Source organism: Thunnus maccoyii, chromosome 1 (assembly GCF_910596095.1).
Source record: "Thunnus maccoyii chromosome 1, fThuMac1.1, whole genome shotgun sequence".
Lineage (NCBI taxonomy): Eukaryota > Metazoa > Chordata > Actinopteri > Scombriformes > Scombridae > Thunnus > Thunnus maccoyii.
In genome coordinates, this window is record NC_056533.1 from 4,140,941 (window position 1) to 4,158,678 (window position 17,738).

At 38.2% G+C, this 17,738-nt stretch overlaps 1 protein-coding gene across 2 annotated transcripts in view; it reads right to left on the reverse strand.

Annotated features, from left to right (window-relative positions):
• Positions 1 to 17,738, reverse strand: part of ano1a (anoctamin 1, calcium activated chloride channel a) — a 67,263-nt gene that overhangs the window by 37,827 nt on the left and 11,698 nt on the right. For both annotated transcript variants that reach the window (XM_042411918.1, XM_042411910.1), the window contains exons 2-4: positions 16,832 to 16,968; positions 5,209 to 5,556; positions 1,253 to 1,351 (exon numbers count right to left, since the gene is read on the reverse strand). In XM_042411918.1, the coding sequence (XP_042267852.1) occupies positions 1,253 to 1,351; positions 5,209 to 5,556; positions 16,832 to 16,921 (537 nt within the window). In that variant the 5' untranslated portion in view covers positions 16,922 to 16,968. The remainder of the gene's footprint in view (positions 1 to 1,252; positions 1,352 to 5,208; positions 5,557 to 16,831; positions 16,969 to 17,738) is intronic.

Below are 17,738 nucleotides of genomic sequence, written 5' to 3' on the forward strand. Positions count from 1 at the left end.
AGTTAAGTGAGGAATTTATCATCTATGATAAAGCAAAGTGCACTGTGATACACAGTGTCAAGAGGCTTTAAGGTGAAAGGAGAGGCATGTATATATACAATATCACCATAATCAAGCGCAGACACACTGGAAGATTTGCCATTGGTTTTGCGACTAGAGGAACGAAAACATTATTTGTTTATCTACTTTCTCTTTTGACTTTCAGTTTGCCAGCCAGGTGTTCCGCATGGGTCTTAAAGTGAGTCTGTTATTTGGGGTATGAATATGGACAGTGAACAGGATTCCTTTGACCTTGAGAATAGAAAACATTTTGTTTTGCCAATATTTAAAACAAGCTTATGTTTGATAAGAAAGAGATGAAATGCATCAAAAGCAGACTGCAGGATTGTAATGGCCAGGTTAAGAGAGGAGCCTGTAATATATAAAATTGTATCATCTGCATAAAAATGTACATTACATTGTGGAGTGGCAGAGACAATATCATTTATGTATATAGTCAATAGAGGTGGACAAACCCTAGTGGGACACCTTTACTAACCTTAAGAGCACTTGAATTGGAACCACTAGAAACTAAAGAGGATAGCTTTTCCAGTAAAATGTAAGACTTTAGATAGGTCTATAAAATGAGCAGTACGGTGCTAATTAAAAACATCATTAATACAAGTAGTGAAGCTTTTGTTGTGCCATGACATGGTTGAAATCCTGACTGCTGAGACAGTAGTAAATAATTTGTCTCTAGAAACATGCTCAGTTCTGAGATTACTTGGGACTCTAGGGGAGGGTTCAAACAATGTTATTGATGTTTTTGGACTAAGTCAGCAAATGTTTTGTGCCAATATTCAATATCTTTGCACAATTGACAATCTTTTAACAATTGTCTGTAAAATGCATTGTGGTTAGGTTTGTGCTGCACAGTCCCAAAGGAGGGATTGTGCATGTCACTTGACCAATGTGTGTTGTGATTATTCTTGCATTTTACATTCTTATTGGATTTCAAACAAATTCTCAGCACAAGGGATGTAAAAACTGTCACCACAAATGATCATCATTAGGGTGTTATAACACTACATGAATGCAAAGGACAGGAAACAGGAAACATTCATCTTCTCACTTTTCACCACTCAGCACTGCAGCTCTGAGAGCCAGTTAACTCAGCCTCAAGGCAAGAAGAAGCTGGACCATTATACAGTACAGTACATAGACATTTGACAAATTGATTTAGAGATGGACAATTCGCTGATGGGCGGGGTACCTTCTTTGTTGGCATCTTGAGCTTCATGAACTCAGCCTCCCGACACAGGACATTCCATGGAGCATGGATCTTCAAGAAGCCGATTCCAGGGATTTTACCCTGAAATACAACCAAAATTTGCAAATTCAGCGATTACAGTCTATAAAACCACTGCAGAGGCATGAGATAGTACATGACATTTTCCAAAATCTGTAAACCACCTATATAGACGTGCTTTGGTTGACATATTGGAACAACAATCCAGCTGGCAGAACAGCGTGTTACTTTTTTGTCAGATGTAAAGCTCTGCTGTCTGTTAAAGTCACAGGAAAATCCTCTGCATCCACTCCAGCACAAAATAACATCCTTATTATGAGATTGTCTCTGCATCCTCTACTGTTATGTAAAACCACTCATACACTGCCAGACTCACTTCACACCTTTTAGCTCGGCACGCTGACCCGTCTGGATACAGAAATACATAACAACCAATCCAAACTAGCAGACTTATATAGCAAATACTTTCAGCATGTATATCTGTATGAGACATGACACAACAGCTGATTAAAGTGTTGTAAAATGAAGTTGCTGTTACAGCAGCAACACAAAAAAGATAAGAAAATATACTACAGAAAAATCAGAATGTTATGGCAGATGTGCGTTATATAATGTAATATGTCATTAATATACTGTAAAAAAGAAAAGGAAACTGCAACCCAATTTCACAATTTAACTTTAATGTATGGAGGCTGGAAAGTGGCATAATTATACAAGTCTTTTCATGGGTAATTGTAATTTATTTATCATTATTTATTTATTTATTTAATACATTTACATGACTACTCATCACAACTTTATGAACTGATAGTCACCATTATATATGCATATCATTTATCCATTTTTTTAAACAATAAATATAGTCATGGTGAAAAAATGAGAATATGGTAAACGTTTAAAATGCTAACTGTAATGGTAGCTTATTGTTGTAGTAATTGCATATAGGCTGTCACTATAAGCTATATAAATTCACCTATGCTTTATTGAATTACTATTCCATAACCAAGAACTGTAATTTTTATTTCAGCATTAAAAAGAAGGGGAACTAACTTTACTCAGATGTCTAACTTCCACTGAACACTGTGAGTTTCTGCAGAAGAAAAACATGTTCAGGGACAGAATAAATTATTTTTTCTTCTGTGATTAGTCATTACCAAGATAAATTGTTCTGGACTGTTATTCCTTGTCACATTCACAATCATATTATTATTATCATATTATCTTATTGATTCTCTCAATTATATCTTGAGTTAAATAACATTTGAGGTAAGTGTGACCTAACACAGTGGATTACTGATGTTGACAAATGCTAAAGACAAGCATTTTATCACCATGACAGCAGCCAATCATATAGCTAAATATCATTTTGATTCCATAAAAATGCAAAATGTAAACACAGTTTCTTGCTTTTTTTCCTTTTGGTAGGTGGCCATGGTATTTTGTGATAATACATTTCAAGGTTTCATGATGGAGTTGGCAAAGGAGACTGTTTCCATTATTTCCATATAGTATATAAGGCTAGATTATGTATTATCCCCTTACCCACTGAAAAAGTCTTTAATAATAATTTTGGTACACTCAAGCCACCATACACCTCCATAGGATGCTGTCTCCAAAGTTTGCCCACACATTTTAAAGCCATTTAGAGTGACGCTGTATGACATTTAGAGTTTCATTTATTACACTGCGGGTTGCTAAAAGCCCTTTTCAGAGCATATGAAGATTTCCAAAGGATCAAATTGCCTTATGTCACAGTCTTGCTCATGCAGTTTTTAACGGATGATTCACTGTGTGGAGAGCAGTGGTTGAATAAGTATTCAGATCCTTACTAAGTACTTGAGTACCAATACAACAATGTAAAAATACTCCATACAAGTCAAGATCCTGCATGGAAAAATCCTACTTAAGTAAAAGCACATAAATATTAGCAGCAAAATGTACTTAAAGTAGTATATGTACTCATTTCAGCCATCTGACTGATGAAGATGATACTTTGAACATATATTGAAATGAAACCATGTGAGAATATAGAGGGAAAAATCACCATTTGGTGGATCTGTTAACATCTGAAATGCGACCCCAACTACACACTGTTTTTTGTAAGATGTCATTATATTATCCACTATGTCAAATCTTCACCTGAAAAGTAACTAAAGCTGTCAAATAAATGTAGTGGAGTAGAAAGTGCAGTATTTCTCTCTGAAATGTAGTGGAGTGGAAGTATAAGGTAGCATCAAATGGAAATACTCAAATAAAGTACAAGTACTTCAAAATTGTATAGTACATTATTTTAGTAAATGTACTTAGTTACTCTCCACCACTGGTGGAGGATGCAACACATTCTCACTCACAACTCTACAGAACAGTGACAAAGAAAATATCACAAATCACAAAAAGCTCAGTTTCTCCATTAGAGAAAACAAATCTCTTTGTGTCTGTGGGCTCATGTAGCAAACACACAATGGTGACACAAAAGCTACCTGGAATATTATCTAGTAGATATACATGTTTAGATGAGATAAAATGGAATAATAAACAGAGTAATGTCAAAGCAATGCCCTGAAGTCAGTTCAAAACTGTGGATTAACTAAAAAAAACTGAAAACAATTAGCTGACTGTAAAGCAACAGATAACCAACTTAGTTTAGTTCTTTTGAAAACATTCTAAACATATTTGATATTTATTTTATCATATTATTGAAAATTAAACATAACATCCACCCTAGAGGTTATTAAACAGATCAACTAAATTGTCTGAATTGTGCATTTTATTGCCTGTCTATACAAGAAGCTATCATGGATTTTGCTTACATATTGCTTACATATCCAACATATTAGACATGCACTGGCATCACCAGTACAACGATTATGTTTTCCATTCTTGGAGCATTTTGCTCTGATCCACTTTATTCCTAGTATTTAACCAGACCTGGTGCCTGAGTCAGGCTGGGTCTAATGCCAGGGTCGGTCTTCTCTCTTTCTCTCTCATTTTTGGATCTGGATTTCGTTTAATTATCCCCAGGTGTGTTTTTATCAGATGGTTCACTTTTTTTTGGAAAATGTATTTAGGTATCAGGTTTGGGGTGGTTTTCCTCTGGTCTGTTTCCTCTAATTTGCACTTTGTGTGTATTTGCTTTAAATTCACATTTCTTTTAATTACTTTCATTTTAAAGCATTCTTTCTTCATATGAGGATGTCAGTGTGTTTTTTTGTCCCCACTGATGTCATAATCAATTCAGTTTTCTACATTTTTCTTTAATCATACTCATTTTACTGCTTGAATAATTGTTTCTTTTTACTCCAAATTAATTCTTCTTTGTTCTAACCTATTTGATATGTCATTAAATGCTGCCCCTTCACCCACAAACACACACACACACATCCAAGGTACCTTCTGTTACTAACTGTGTGCAGCATCACATGCTGAGCCCTATCTTCAAGCTGTGCCCATATGTACAACATAATGGACTATTCTCACCTCCTTTCAAACTGCTTGACCCTCATCTATCAGTAAGTCAAACAGACAAACATGTTGTTCCAGACCCTACAGGTCAAACTCACTTGACAATGACAATATAGTGAATTTAACGCTTGGTCAGTGGTTGAAACTCTTTTGTAGTTATTTTGTATCAAGTGGCCCCTCATCTGGTGTAGTGCAAGATAATCAGAAAAACTCATTACATTGACATTAAGAGGGCGACATATTGATCTGTTCAACGGATGGAGGAGAAAAAGAAATGGAAATGGAAGGCAAATCTATGCCACACACACATTCAAATTCCCAGGAGGTCCAATCCTTTCACTCTCAAGTCCTCCACTATCACTCACTCAATGTATAAAGAAAAGCGTGACAGCGGGAGCAACAGTAAGGGAAGCAGAGCTTAGTGAAAGGTCAATTGACAAAATACCCTCCTTTCTCACCTCTTCATCCTTTTCCAGCTCCAGCCCTGTCTCCAGTAGGTTTTCCTCAAACTCTTCCCGCCTGAAGCGCTTGTCATCCTCGTGATAGTCAGTCCGTTGCTCCTGGGCGGCAATCTCCGGGTCTTCTTTGGGCTGCAGCGGCGCACGGCTGCTTCTCATGCTCAGACTGCGTCTAAGCCTTCGAATGAAGTTGCTGTCACTAAACCTGGATGACTGGCGCCGGATACTGCTGGGTTTCTGGATGTGGTATGCCAGCACGTAGTCCACCCGCCGCCGGCCATCAGAAAAGTATGGGCCCAACCGATGACACAGAGGCGAGCCGTCTTCAGCATAAAGATTTTTCATTGGCTAGAGGCAAGACAGGGAGAAACAGAATGATAGATTACTGTAATTATAGAAACACTTCTTACTTCTTAAAGATAAGCATAGCGTTGACAAAAATGTTTGCAGGAAAGCAGCTGTCACATGCAGCAGCCACTTTCAAAAAGTCTGTGACAGCAATCCTCCATCTTGCAAGCATAACTTACCAAACACACACACACGTATGACACACAAACACACATGTACGCACACACTCACACACACACACACACACACACACATACACACACACACAATGTGAAGCAGGAAGCACCATGCTCCCAGTGCACTCCTGCTCTGTTTTCCTTCAATATGTTTTTCCCAATAACTCAACATTTTTGGCAGTTTGGGCCATTTCTGCTAATGAGGGAAGCCCTAAAACACACCGTAAAACATATTTAGAAGATTATTAGTTTTAGTCATCTGACACCATAGACATTTTTTCCTTAAATTGTATCTTTGTTTTCATGACACTGGCTTTCCAGTGAGCCTAAAACAGATGCATCAAACAGTTCAGAACTGTTTCATATACTGAAGGAATTACTTGCTCTGACTCAAAACCAGTACTGACACAATCTGAGGGGTCTTTGCTTCAATAAAGTAATTCTAAGACATTAGATCACTGTTATTGTAAATTGGCAGTAATCTTTTCAAAGTTGCACTTGGTTTTATTTACGTTTCTCAGGAATTTCTCTTAGTACATCACTATAAAGTCCATTCATTTCTTATGTACTAACTGCCAATAGAGCGCTCTGTCAACATTACAACCCTGTGTGCATTTACATACTACTAATTTGCAACAGAAAATGCCTTTTGTAAGAAAATGTAATGCCATCCATGACAACTAAAACATGATTAACAATTTTATGGCTATGTTTAGGCAAACCAAAGCACTTGGTTAAAGTTAGGAAAAGATTGTGGTCTTCGTTAGATTTTAAAAAAGGCAATGGTGACACAAGGCACCATAATATTTAATAAAACTGCAGAGGCAAACCTTTGTCTTCTATGCTTTCTCCAAAGCATATTGGGCAAACCATAAGTATGTACTTATGGTGGTGAAAGGAAAAAAAAAACCCAACATAAAAAAACCCAACTGAAAACACAAACAAAGATGGAGAGAGACTGACAGGCAGAGTGAAAGCACAAGGTAGGGAGGAGGAAGTGGATGACGTTGTTGATGGTTGTATCATACTTCATTCTCTGCAGTATATTTACTTCATGGTTCACTGGACTAATGCACTCCTGGGCACCATACACTTTCACACTTGCAATGTAACATCATTTACTGTCCCAGTGGAGAAGACCAGTGCAGATAGCGTAGTGCCCTTTGTACACAACATCTTATTGAACAGGGAACGACATACTTATTCATGTGCTTCTACAGCTGAAACATGTTGTACTCTATGTCATCAAATATTGAATGTACATAGCGAGTAGTCTCTGCAGAGTGATATGCATCCTATTTTTGTTTTGCAATCCCCAACAGCATTAAATGAAAGCTCCTGTTGTATTAAACCACTGCGGAATATAAAAGAATGCAATATGTTGGTATGCAGTAACACACAAATTTCACTTCATACTTTATTACACATTGTTTTGCATTTTGCATGGTAAAGCATGCTGTACTTAGACAATAACAAACCAATAAGCCACATAGTTATAGAAGAGCAGAATGATTCAGTTGAGAGGATAATAATTTATTGCACTCATAACGGTGCTTACTGGCCAATGCTTAGTGATTTACTCTACCCTACGTTCAGCAGACCTTACAGTACAGAATTCTTAGAAGGCCGTTTGACATATAAGGCCTGGTTTACAGTTAATACTAACATTAATCACATCCATAAAGGCCTGGACACACCAGGATTTATGCCACACCAGTGGACCAGTGGATGCACTTGTGGGGATGAAGTAAATCTGTTTTCACATGGACTCAGTTTTGTGACTGCCATTTAATTGGTGGTGTATGGTCAGTCTGCATTCACTTTCAGAACCTTTTTGACTCTTGATGTAAATCTTGCACTGTATTGGCCCAAATATAAGACTATTTCATCCATCCATCCATCCATCCATCCATCCATCCATGCATTCATTAATTTATTCATTCATTCATTGAGGAAACCCAGACATCCTTCATCCCAGCAACACCCTCAAGCTCCTCCTGTAGGATCCCAAGGCTTCCCCAGGCCAGAAGAGATATGTAGTCCCTCCAGTGTGTTCTGGGTCTGCCCCGGGGTGTCCTACCAGTTGGATGTGCCTGGAACACCTCCAGAGGGAGGCGTCCAGGAGGCATCTTAATCAGGTGCCCAAACCACCTCAGCTGACTCCTTTTGATGTGAAGGAACAGCAGATTTACTCTGAGCTCCACCTGGGTCAGTGCAGCATAAGCAGCAATGTGGGCATTTTACCTGACTGTTGTGGTGAAGACAGAGCTGAGCCAGAAGGCAAAGCTCTCAATTTACCAGTCAGTCTACGTCCCAACCTTCACATATAGTCACAAGTTTTAGGTAGTGACTGAAAGAATGAGATTGTGAATATGAGCAGCCGAAATGAGTTTCCTCTGGAAGGTGAGAGATAAAACTATACCTTTTGTGGAAATCATGTTTGAAAAAGTGAGGACTGTTTTGATTTGAGGATTAGACAATTGTGTGTTTGCAAGATATCCTTTTTGAATTGAGAGAATACCAATGTAGCATTATGGGCTGTTTGTAGTAGTCCATTTATAGTGTGTCTGTTAGAGTCAGTCTGCACTAAAAGTATTTTGTTAGCCCAGTTTAACCTACAGAAGTGTAATGGACTTTCTGGATTTGGGAAAAGCCAAGGGAGAAATAAATTCCTGATGAGTGAAAATGAATTCTGAGTGTCTCACTCTTTAGGTGCACTGAATCATTTGTCAGGCAGCCAAGAAGTATTGCCATCACAGATGATGAGACAGTCTGAAAACCGCAGGAGAAAATAAATTTGACTGCTTCCAAGAGCCTAACAGGAGAGTGTGTGGGTGTGTGACTGATAGACAAGCTACACAAATGTGGGATTTACCTTCTGCTTTAATGGAAGTAATTCACTTCTACGATAGAGAGGAAAAGAGGGTTCTGTCTGAACACGCTTTATAGTCCTCTGTAGACAAACACTTTTTGCTGAGAAGGTTTAGGTGGTTCCCTGTTGGTCATGTTTTTAGCCACAATAACATCAAGGCTCTATAGATGGAAATTTCAGTCCGTCACTTTGATCAGGACTGAAATATCTCAACAGCTATTGAATGGATTGCCATGACATTTTGTACAACATTCAGGGTCCCCAGAGGATGAGACCTGATGACTGGTGATCCCATGATAACCCCAGACAGAAAATTCCTGAGGAAAAAGACATGAAATATGCACAGCTATCTTGATAACATACTACTATCAAGCAGTGTGTTGGAGTTTGGTTTTCAGTTGAATTTGTAGTTGTTATTTATGTTAAAACACTGAAGGACCTGACTTGAGCCTCTTCATTTCCATATGTATGTTTTCATTATATATCCGCTATGCACTATGTTACATGTTTTGTATGATCAAAATAAAAATAAATCCTCAAATGAACATTATTGGTCAATTTCATTATCTGCATATTTGTTACTGCACCATATAGCAGAGGACTGTTGACTATTTATTTCCAGATCCACTTTCTGATCTGAGTGTAATTCTAAGAAAAGTCCTCTGTCTGACCTTGTCCAGTCTTCAGTCATCTGACTACAGATGTGTGTAGTCACTACCACTTGATGAACTAAACTCCAGGCTATTTGTAGGCCGGCTAACCCTATACTGTGTGTGTGTGTGTATGCGTGCGCACTGGCTGAGGTTATAGTATTTAGTATAGTACTTCTGGAGGCCATCTGACAAAACAGTGAGGCACACAGCGGTTATACACACACAAACACACACAGATTCTCAGTTGCTTCACTGACCCTCTTTAAGTTGACATCCAGTACAAAAGGCTAGTTGTTTATCACACTGTATAAACTCTGACAGATAGATGTGTGTTATGATTACATGACATGGAAATTTATTGTGCCTTGGGAAAATTATGTCATTGCAGTACCAAAAAGAAAAAAGAAGGAGACCAAATGTAAAAAATAGAACACATAAAAATAGAATATAAACAACTGTGGGCTTGCATAAACACACAAAAATAAAAATGAAATATGTGCTACATATAGCCTACTGTAGAATTTTGTGTGTAAACAAAATAAATCAGGACTAAGGTCAACAGCCACTACAGCAGGTCTGTGAGACTCGAATGCTCAGTGTAAAAAAAACCAAATTGTAACGTAATGGATAAAAACGTTTTTTGATCCTTAGAAATTGTGGTAAAGTAAATGCAAAAATAGCATGCTAACACGCTCACAATGACAATATGAACATGGTAGCGTTTACCATGTTCACTATCTTAGTTAAGAGTGTTGGCATGTTAACAACTGCTGACATGCAGATTCGCACTAGACGTTAAGTACAGCTGAGGCTGATGGGAATGTCATTATTTATTTGGCCATTAACCAAATTGAGAACATTAATATCTTGACCTGATGAGATGATGATAAGACGTAAGATGAAAGGTCAAAAGATCACCTGAGTGATTATACTTTCATCCTGAGGGCGACATGAATGTCTGTATCTAAATTTGTGGTGATCTAGTTAGTAGTTTTTGGGATATATCACCAAAAATGTCAACCTGCTGGTGCAGTTAAATAAAAAGTTAAGAGATCACCAAGTTCTTAGGATTATCCTCAGGGAACCATGAATGTCTGTACAGAATTTAATGGCAATATGCTCTTTTTTTTTGTTTGTTTTTTAGATATATACTGTATATAGAGAGTTAAATTAAGTAATTAAATTAAAGCAATATGGAGAATACTTCCCAGAGCCCCAGTCCCTAAATCACACTAAATGCTCACTGTGTGGCAATTAGTGTGTGGTAATCTGATTACTTGCTAATTTGTCTGAAAATATGTACAACTAAAGCACATTATGGATTAAAACGATGAGGCCTTTCAGGTGGCTCCTGCATTTTCTACCTCATCATGAGGCCCTGTGTCAAAATCTAGTCTTAACACTTTTATCATTTCATCTGATTTTATGCTTAGTATATATTCCATACATTTGTATTTAACAAGATTACCACATATTAAGTGACACAAAGCAAACCTGGGACTGGTTACTGTTCCAGTACAGGAGCACTGGTGGGTTTCTGGGGCACTGGACAAAATATAATGAAACTGCTTTGTGTAGTCTTCTATGTGCTCTGGATACCGGATGTGCTCTGTGGATGTGCTTCTATGATACAGTGTGCACTAAAAATATTTTAATATTAACAATAGATCTAATGGGTATGTGTAATATGAGAAGTCTGCAGCTCCCCTCAGCTATGTTTTAGGATCTTCCAGCTCATTGATTTGGTTTCATGACCTGCAAACTCATTTACAGAGCAGCAGACAGCTGTTTTCAGTGAAAAAGTGAAACTCAACCTGCATATCTGACCAGCACCAAATAGCAGACACAGTTAGCAACTAGCTGGTGAACATAGTAAATATTTTCAACATATTTTCCTCAGGAGTTGGTGCAGACCAAAACAGAGCTAAAAGAGAGTGAATGTTGGACTTAAATTCATCAAGTGGACAGAAATATGACTTCAAGTAAATGCTAGTGTTGCTCCGTGTTTGCTGGTGTGTAATTAGGGGATAATATGTTAATGTTGTGTTTACAGGTTCTTCTACTGCCTCCAAGTGGCCAAAATATTGATTAATAATCTTTTAAAAGCAACGGGATACATACACAAGGCACAGAGAGAATCAATAGAGCCCCACAGTTCATTTTTTCCCCTCAGACCTCATCAATATCAGCCATCAATTCAAATACTCTTCTCACATTATAGCAGATAATTTGGCCAGTGGCCAGTTTGTTAACATAAATCATTCAAACAAGCCATGAAATATGCATGGCTATGTCCTGCTCCAGTACTATGCAGGTGTACCCGATGAAATGACCACTCAAAGCATATGGACAGAAATGGATATGGGAGTCTGACGATAGCAAGTACTACATGAGAGTTTATGACAGCTTTAACAAGCAGCTGATAACCAATAAGTGATGTGTACATACTGATAGAGGGACAATGACAGTACATTATATGCTGAGGATCAGACAAGCCGCTGTCAATAAAGGAATCGTAAACTCAGGCTGAGTGCAGGTGAATTACCTTCATGCTTGTAGATCAACAATGAATCACAAAACTAATATTTACACATAGCAGGCGCTGAAATTAAAAGCTTTTCCCTTTAACAGCCACTAACCCACAGTACAGCGGTGTATGTTCCTGCTTGTGTGTGTGTGATAGGAAGTATTACGAGGGGCTGGCTTATATGTGTATGTATACGTGTATATGGATGTTTTTTTTGTTGTTGTTTGAAGAACCCCCAGCCTCATCCCCACCACACACACATCTTCAGCACTCTCTCAACAGGAAGTAGTCATAGCTGCAGAGGTCAGAGGTCACTTCTCAGAGGGCGCATGAGGATGTGGTGGTGTATGCATCATTCACCAATAGAAGCTCTTTTCTCACCAAGCCACCGGGAAATGAGGTTCTCCTCTCCTCTGGGCTTCCACATGCACACAGCTGCCTACACACACACACACACACGCACGCGCACACAAATCTCTGAGCCATAATAAGCTCAAGGCTGAGACAACCCAGCAGTTTTCAAGTCGATAATATTTTTCACAGCAGCAGAAAGCTTGATGTAGCAGCTGGAACAGGCAGTTTTTGCATTTTGAAGAGTTCAAATCTCAAAAGGTTACTCTGGAATTTGGACTTCAGTGACCACTAAGGCAACTGCACCATAATACATCTGGCCTTCTTCTCCCAAGCCCAAGTAGACACAGGACAATGGTGTTTGTCTATGGACATGTTAACTTAAATGGTTGATTTGCCCAAATAAGAAAAAACACATACTTTCTCACTTACTTCTAGTGGTGTCTAGATCATTTTAGGTTAATTTGTTTTGTGAAATCAGCAAATAATGTCCTTGTTACTCTGGGTAATCCACTAAACTCACTGTCTACTGTTTTCATAGTGACTGTTTCCTTGATAGGAAGTATTTGCAAAGAAATCAGTTCACAGTAAGGGTATCTCAAAATCAGAGGAATGCACCCAAAACTATCCACAAGAGGTAAGTGATCCTTGTCTTCACTTTGCTGTAGAGCAGTCAGTTTGGGAACAAATACGTCTTGTGAGCCTACAGGGAATGGTTCCTAATTTCTAAAACATAATCAGTACCTTGCAGTAATGACCACATATAATGATCAATTATTCAAATGAACTCTTAAGCCCGATTTTATATGCACTGAAATTGCCCTTTGCTGCTAAATTGTCAGGCCTGATTTAGTCCTAATTATAAAATACATTTTCAGCCCACATCCCAAGATCACGACTCAGTTATCTTGCTGTTTTCAGATAAAATACAGTTGTCATATGTTTACAACTGATTGATCTTAATTATCTTATTTTCTTAAAAGAGAAAATTATATTTTGTGCTCATATTTATCTTTAAAGAGAACCTAAATTACACAAAACAGACCTAATCATTTCATTATGTCGAGACAACAAATGTTTCTATTCCATGAAGCACAGAGGACTAGATAATTAGATGATTAAGAAATTACAATATTTCATAAAACGTTAGACCTACATTCAATATTGTTTTTGGCCACAAAGTTGTTATGGAAAATGTGTTAGAAAACAGTTGCTTAATTACACATCCAACAGACACAACAACAATTGCATTCATTTGTTGTAGTCATGTTTTTCACCATCTGCTTAATGCAAGTCCAGTATTCACCCTCCATTTAGCTCTGTTTTGGTCTCCACTCATTTTCTCCACCAACTTCCTGGATCTTTAGCTGCTAAATGATCAGCTATGCTGGTCATGCATGAGAGAGAACCAAAACTGTAAAGTTGCAGGCTGTGAACCAAAACAATGAGCTGAAAGATGCTAAAACACTCCACAGAGCTGAGGAAAACTGCAGCGTTGGATGATAATTCTCTGCAACTTCATTGTTACAAGCAGCTCCTTTTACATACATGTAGTCATTTGATTCATTGTTAATATAAAAATATTCCTCAGTGCAGTGCCCTGCTCCCCAGAGGATGAACCCTTCCCATTTGGACATTCCATTAGTGGTGGAAGAAGTACTCAGTACCAACACAGCGATGTAAAAATACTCCATTACAAGTAAAAGTCCTGCATGAAAAATCCTACTACAGTAAAAGTACATTATCAAAAGTACAAGTATTGCAGTAAAAGTAGTGGTTTGGTCCCTCTGACTGATATATTATTATATATGACATCATTAGATTATTAATACTGAAGCATCAGTGTTCGAGCAGCATGTTACTGTTGTAGCTGCTGGAGGTGGAGCTAGTTTCAACTACTTTATATGCACTTAGCTAGTTTAGACTGAACCACCCCTCCCAACCTAGGGGTCGGGCCCCACCAAAGGATCATCAGATAAATCTTAGGGGTCGTGAGATGATTAATGGGAGAGGAAAGAAGAAAAAACAAAGTTCTGATACACAAATCTGTTTTCAGTTTTTGAAAAATGTCTACTGAAATGAAAGCATGTGAGAAGTTCAGAGGAACTTCTGTTAGTCTGTTCCACCGCACAACACTTTTGTATTATGAGGTTTAATGAACATTGCAGCCTTTAGGGGGCCACTAGTGAGGGTATAAACTATTAGTTGTGTTTAATTTAGATCTTTGTTCTCCTATGTAAATGCTTTTCTCAGTAGCGGCTGTCATAATAATAAGTCTGATTAAAGAGCGGCTCTGAGCTGGAACAAGTGAATATCCTTCAGCTCAGGTGGCTCTTTAAGTGCTACTCTCTTCATAGTCTGTTCACCACTGCTCAAGATCGTTACTCAAGAGCTCTGTTGCATTTTAGTCATTGAAAAAGTGAAACAAATCACTTCCTGTTCTCCAGCAAGTGAGTGATTATAAAAGCAAACGCAAAAGCTATAGACAAGCTTTTACCCAGATAACTGAAGGGTTATTACAGAGCAGAAGCTTGTGCATTTATTTATATAAAATACAATAAATGACTACACTGAGACAACAAATACATTCCATGAATAAAGATACAAACTAGCAAGGAGGAAGTCTATCTACTGTAAACAAGGAATCATTGATGGTTGTTTGTTGGCCCTTTGAAAAGATGTGTGCACTACATTACTTTGAGTATTCACTACTGATGCAGTTTGTATGAAAATGAATATGTTGAATATTATTTCCATAAATAACAGAGACCTGAGTGCCACAGAGCATGTGTGGAATCACTTATTTACGACACCGTAGTAACTGTGTGCAGCACAATCATAAAACAGACCCGTGATTATCATCAAGGGTGTCATAGGTAGACCCTTGGTATTGGCCTTTCTGTACTGTATGTACTATATACTGACCTGATGTCAGTCATCACAATACAACAGAGGTCTTGTCCAGAGAGCACTAAAGTGATGTAATGGACTCACTATTGCCATCGATGGGAGCTTTCTTTAGGAAATCATTACATTTTTATTGTTTGTGACAATGCTGCGCAAGCAGGTACTCAAATTGTTGTGTTGTGTGTGTATGTGTGTGTGTGTGTGTGTGTGTGTGTAAATGTAGTATCAGCACATTGACTGTGCATACAGTACTGTGGGTGTCGACAAGATTTAAATGAAATCTTTTCCCTTATTGACACTAGAACAAATTAAAATTCATCAACAGCTCTCCTTGGATCTATTTCTAACATAACTGTAAGTCCAAGCAAAACAAAAGATGATCATTACGTCATAGTGATTTTGTATAATGGTGAGTTATTATAGCCATCTCTTTTGCCTTTAACTCCCAGTGCACAGCAGAGGGTTCCCCCCAGCACCTTAACCCCTGGACTATCAGCTCTGCTGGTGAACGTGCTGTTTTTTGTTTTTACAACCTCAAAGTTTAATACAACAGAGGTCTGTGGGAATTAACGCAGCTGAAGTTAAAATATTCACCAAAATTACACATTTACAGATAAATAGCTGAAAGACTAATCACATGCATAGCAAAACTCAGACCGAGAATCTGAACACGTGCACCAAGTTTGGTTACAATAGCTTAAGCCAATTTTATGTAAAATTGAACTTAAAGACACAGGTTTAAAGATGTATAATTTCAAAACAGATTGACGTATCAGTATTTCCTTGATAACTTTAGATCAGTGAAGTCTGTAAATGTTCCTGACAAAGTTTCAGGACGATTGGCCCAACAGCTTCTGACGAGTTCTTGAAAATAGGATTTTGAGAAAATTGAGAAAGAGTTGCAAAACTTGACACCGGAGCAAAGATGCAGATGAACTGAGAGATTAAATTGATGAAATAATTTTAAGCAAGGCCAAGCCACTTTCGAGATAATTGTGAAAAGGTAAACTTGATTATTACAGCACCACTTTGAGGTCAGTATCATTTTATGAGCCTGAGTAGTGGGTGGAATTTGCAAACCATCTGCCAATTTTGGTGACTTTTGGTCTTATGGTTTTTGCTGCTTGAATGCTCTTCGTGGAGAAGAAAAAGAACAAGATGATGATGATGAAGAAGAAGAAGAAGAAGAAGAAGAAGAAGAAGAAGAAGAAGAAGAAGAAGAAGAAGAAGAAGAATGACAACAAAAATAATAGGGCAGCGAGCTTTGCTGCTGGAGCCCTAATGAAAGATTGAGTCACAGAAGCTAGTGGAACAGAGACTAGCCTGGATGTAATGTCATAATATCAGCTCTCTATATGTTGATGATTCTCTTGTCATAACTGTGGCTCTAAACCATGGTAGGGAAACTTCTGGTGTGCTCTAATCAGAGCTTTACCAGATATTCAGGGTTGATGAACATTAATGTTAATCACCCTGAACAGCATGGTTGCAACTGTGTACTGGCACGTCACTCTCTCTCTCTCTCTCTCTCTCTCTCTCTCTCTCTCACACACACACACACACACACACGCACACACAATTTTTTTCAAGTTTTAAATACATTTTTGTCCACCATCACTTACATTGAGAGCACTTTAGAAATTGATCTCTTAATGGCCAGTATGAACAGGAGAAATAATTACAGCAAGCTGAACCTGTGCCAATGTGGGCACTTGACTATCGTTTTAAATCAGACTTGAAAATTTGTTAACCTATTCTTTAAAATGAAAACATGGATGTATTGTCTTACTATGGACTCATTGGTCTTGGTGTTGACAAAGTCCACATCCAGGTTCTTCTCCTCGCCAGGGACTGGCAGGTAGGTGTCATTCCTCCTCATTATGCCGGGCTCCTCCTGCTGGGAGCTGCCTGAGTCCAGGGGAGAACCTGAGAGAGGCACAGATAGGTGGATTAAGCATTAGTCAAGTGTTTAATGAAGAGAATACTGCATAGGTTGAATTGAAGGCCAAATTTCCAAACTGCCTTTTGACTCTATTTCCCTGTATCCTAGTTTTGAATGGCCCTCATTGTGAATAAGCAAAGAGCTGCAATTGTTGTTGGCTGTGACAGACATATGTGAGTCTGCATATAGGAGAGTTTTTAAAACGTAAAAAATAAGTCATGTGTTCCCTGTCAGGGACACATTGCCTAGTGAGACTGTTTCCTGCCTCCTGCCCATTGCATGCTGGGATATAACCCTGGCTGAATCCACTTGCAAACTGAATCAGGAAGTCTGCAATTGATGTAAAAAAAAGTAATTATTACTGCTACTAATAAGGGTAAATGTTACTATACATACCAACCAAACCTGATATACTAAGTAAAGTAGCAGACGCTGCACATATCCTGCATAAATTGCTAATATCAACACTTTTAAGAACTGTTCAGGATAATTGACAGAAATTTCAATTACTAATAGTCACTAATAGCGTATTTCATCCCTCGCAGACTTGACGTGATGACAGTGAACACGTCACGGTATGTATGACAGAAGCCTGCAAAGGTTCAGTCCACATAAGTCTGGACTGTAGCCCTTTCCCAAACCGACTCCTCCTCATTAGCCCTTCACTCCACATGAAGTCACACTCACAGCCAGTGGTGTGTAGTCTACATGATACGCAAGTATACACCATATACCCACTAATAGACTAGGTGCG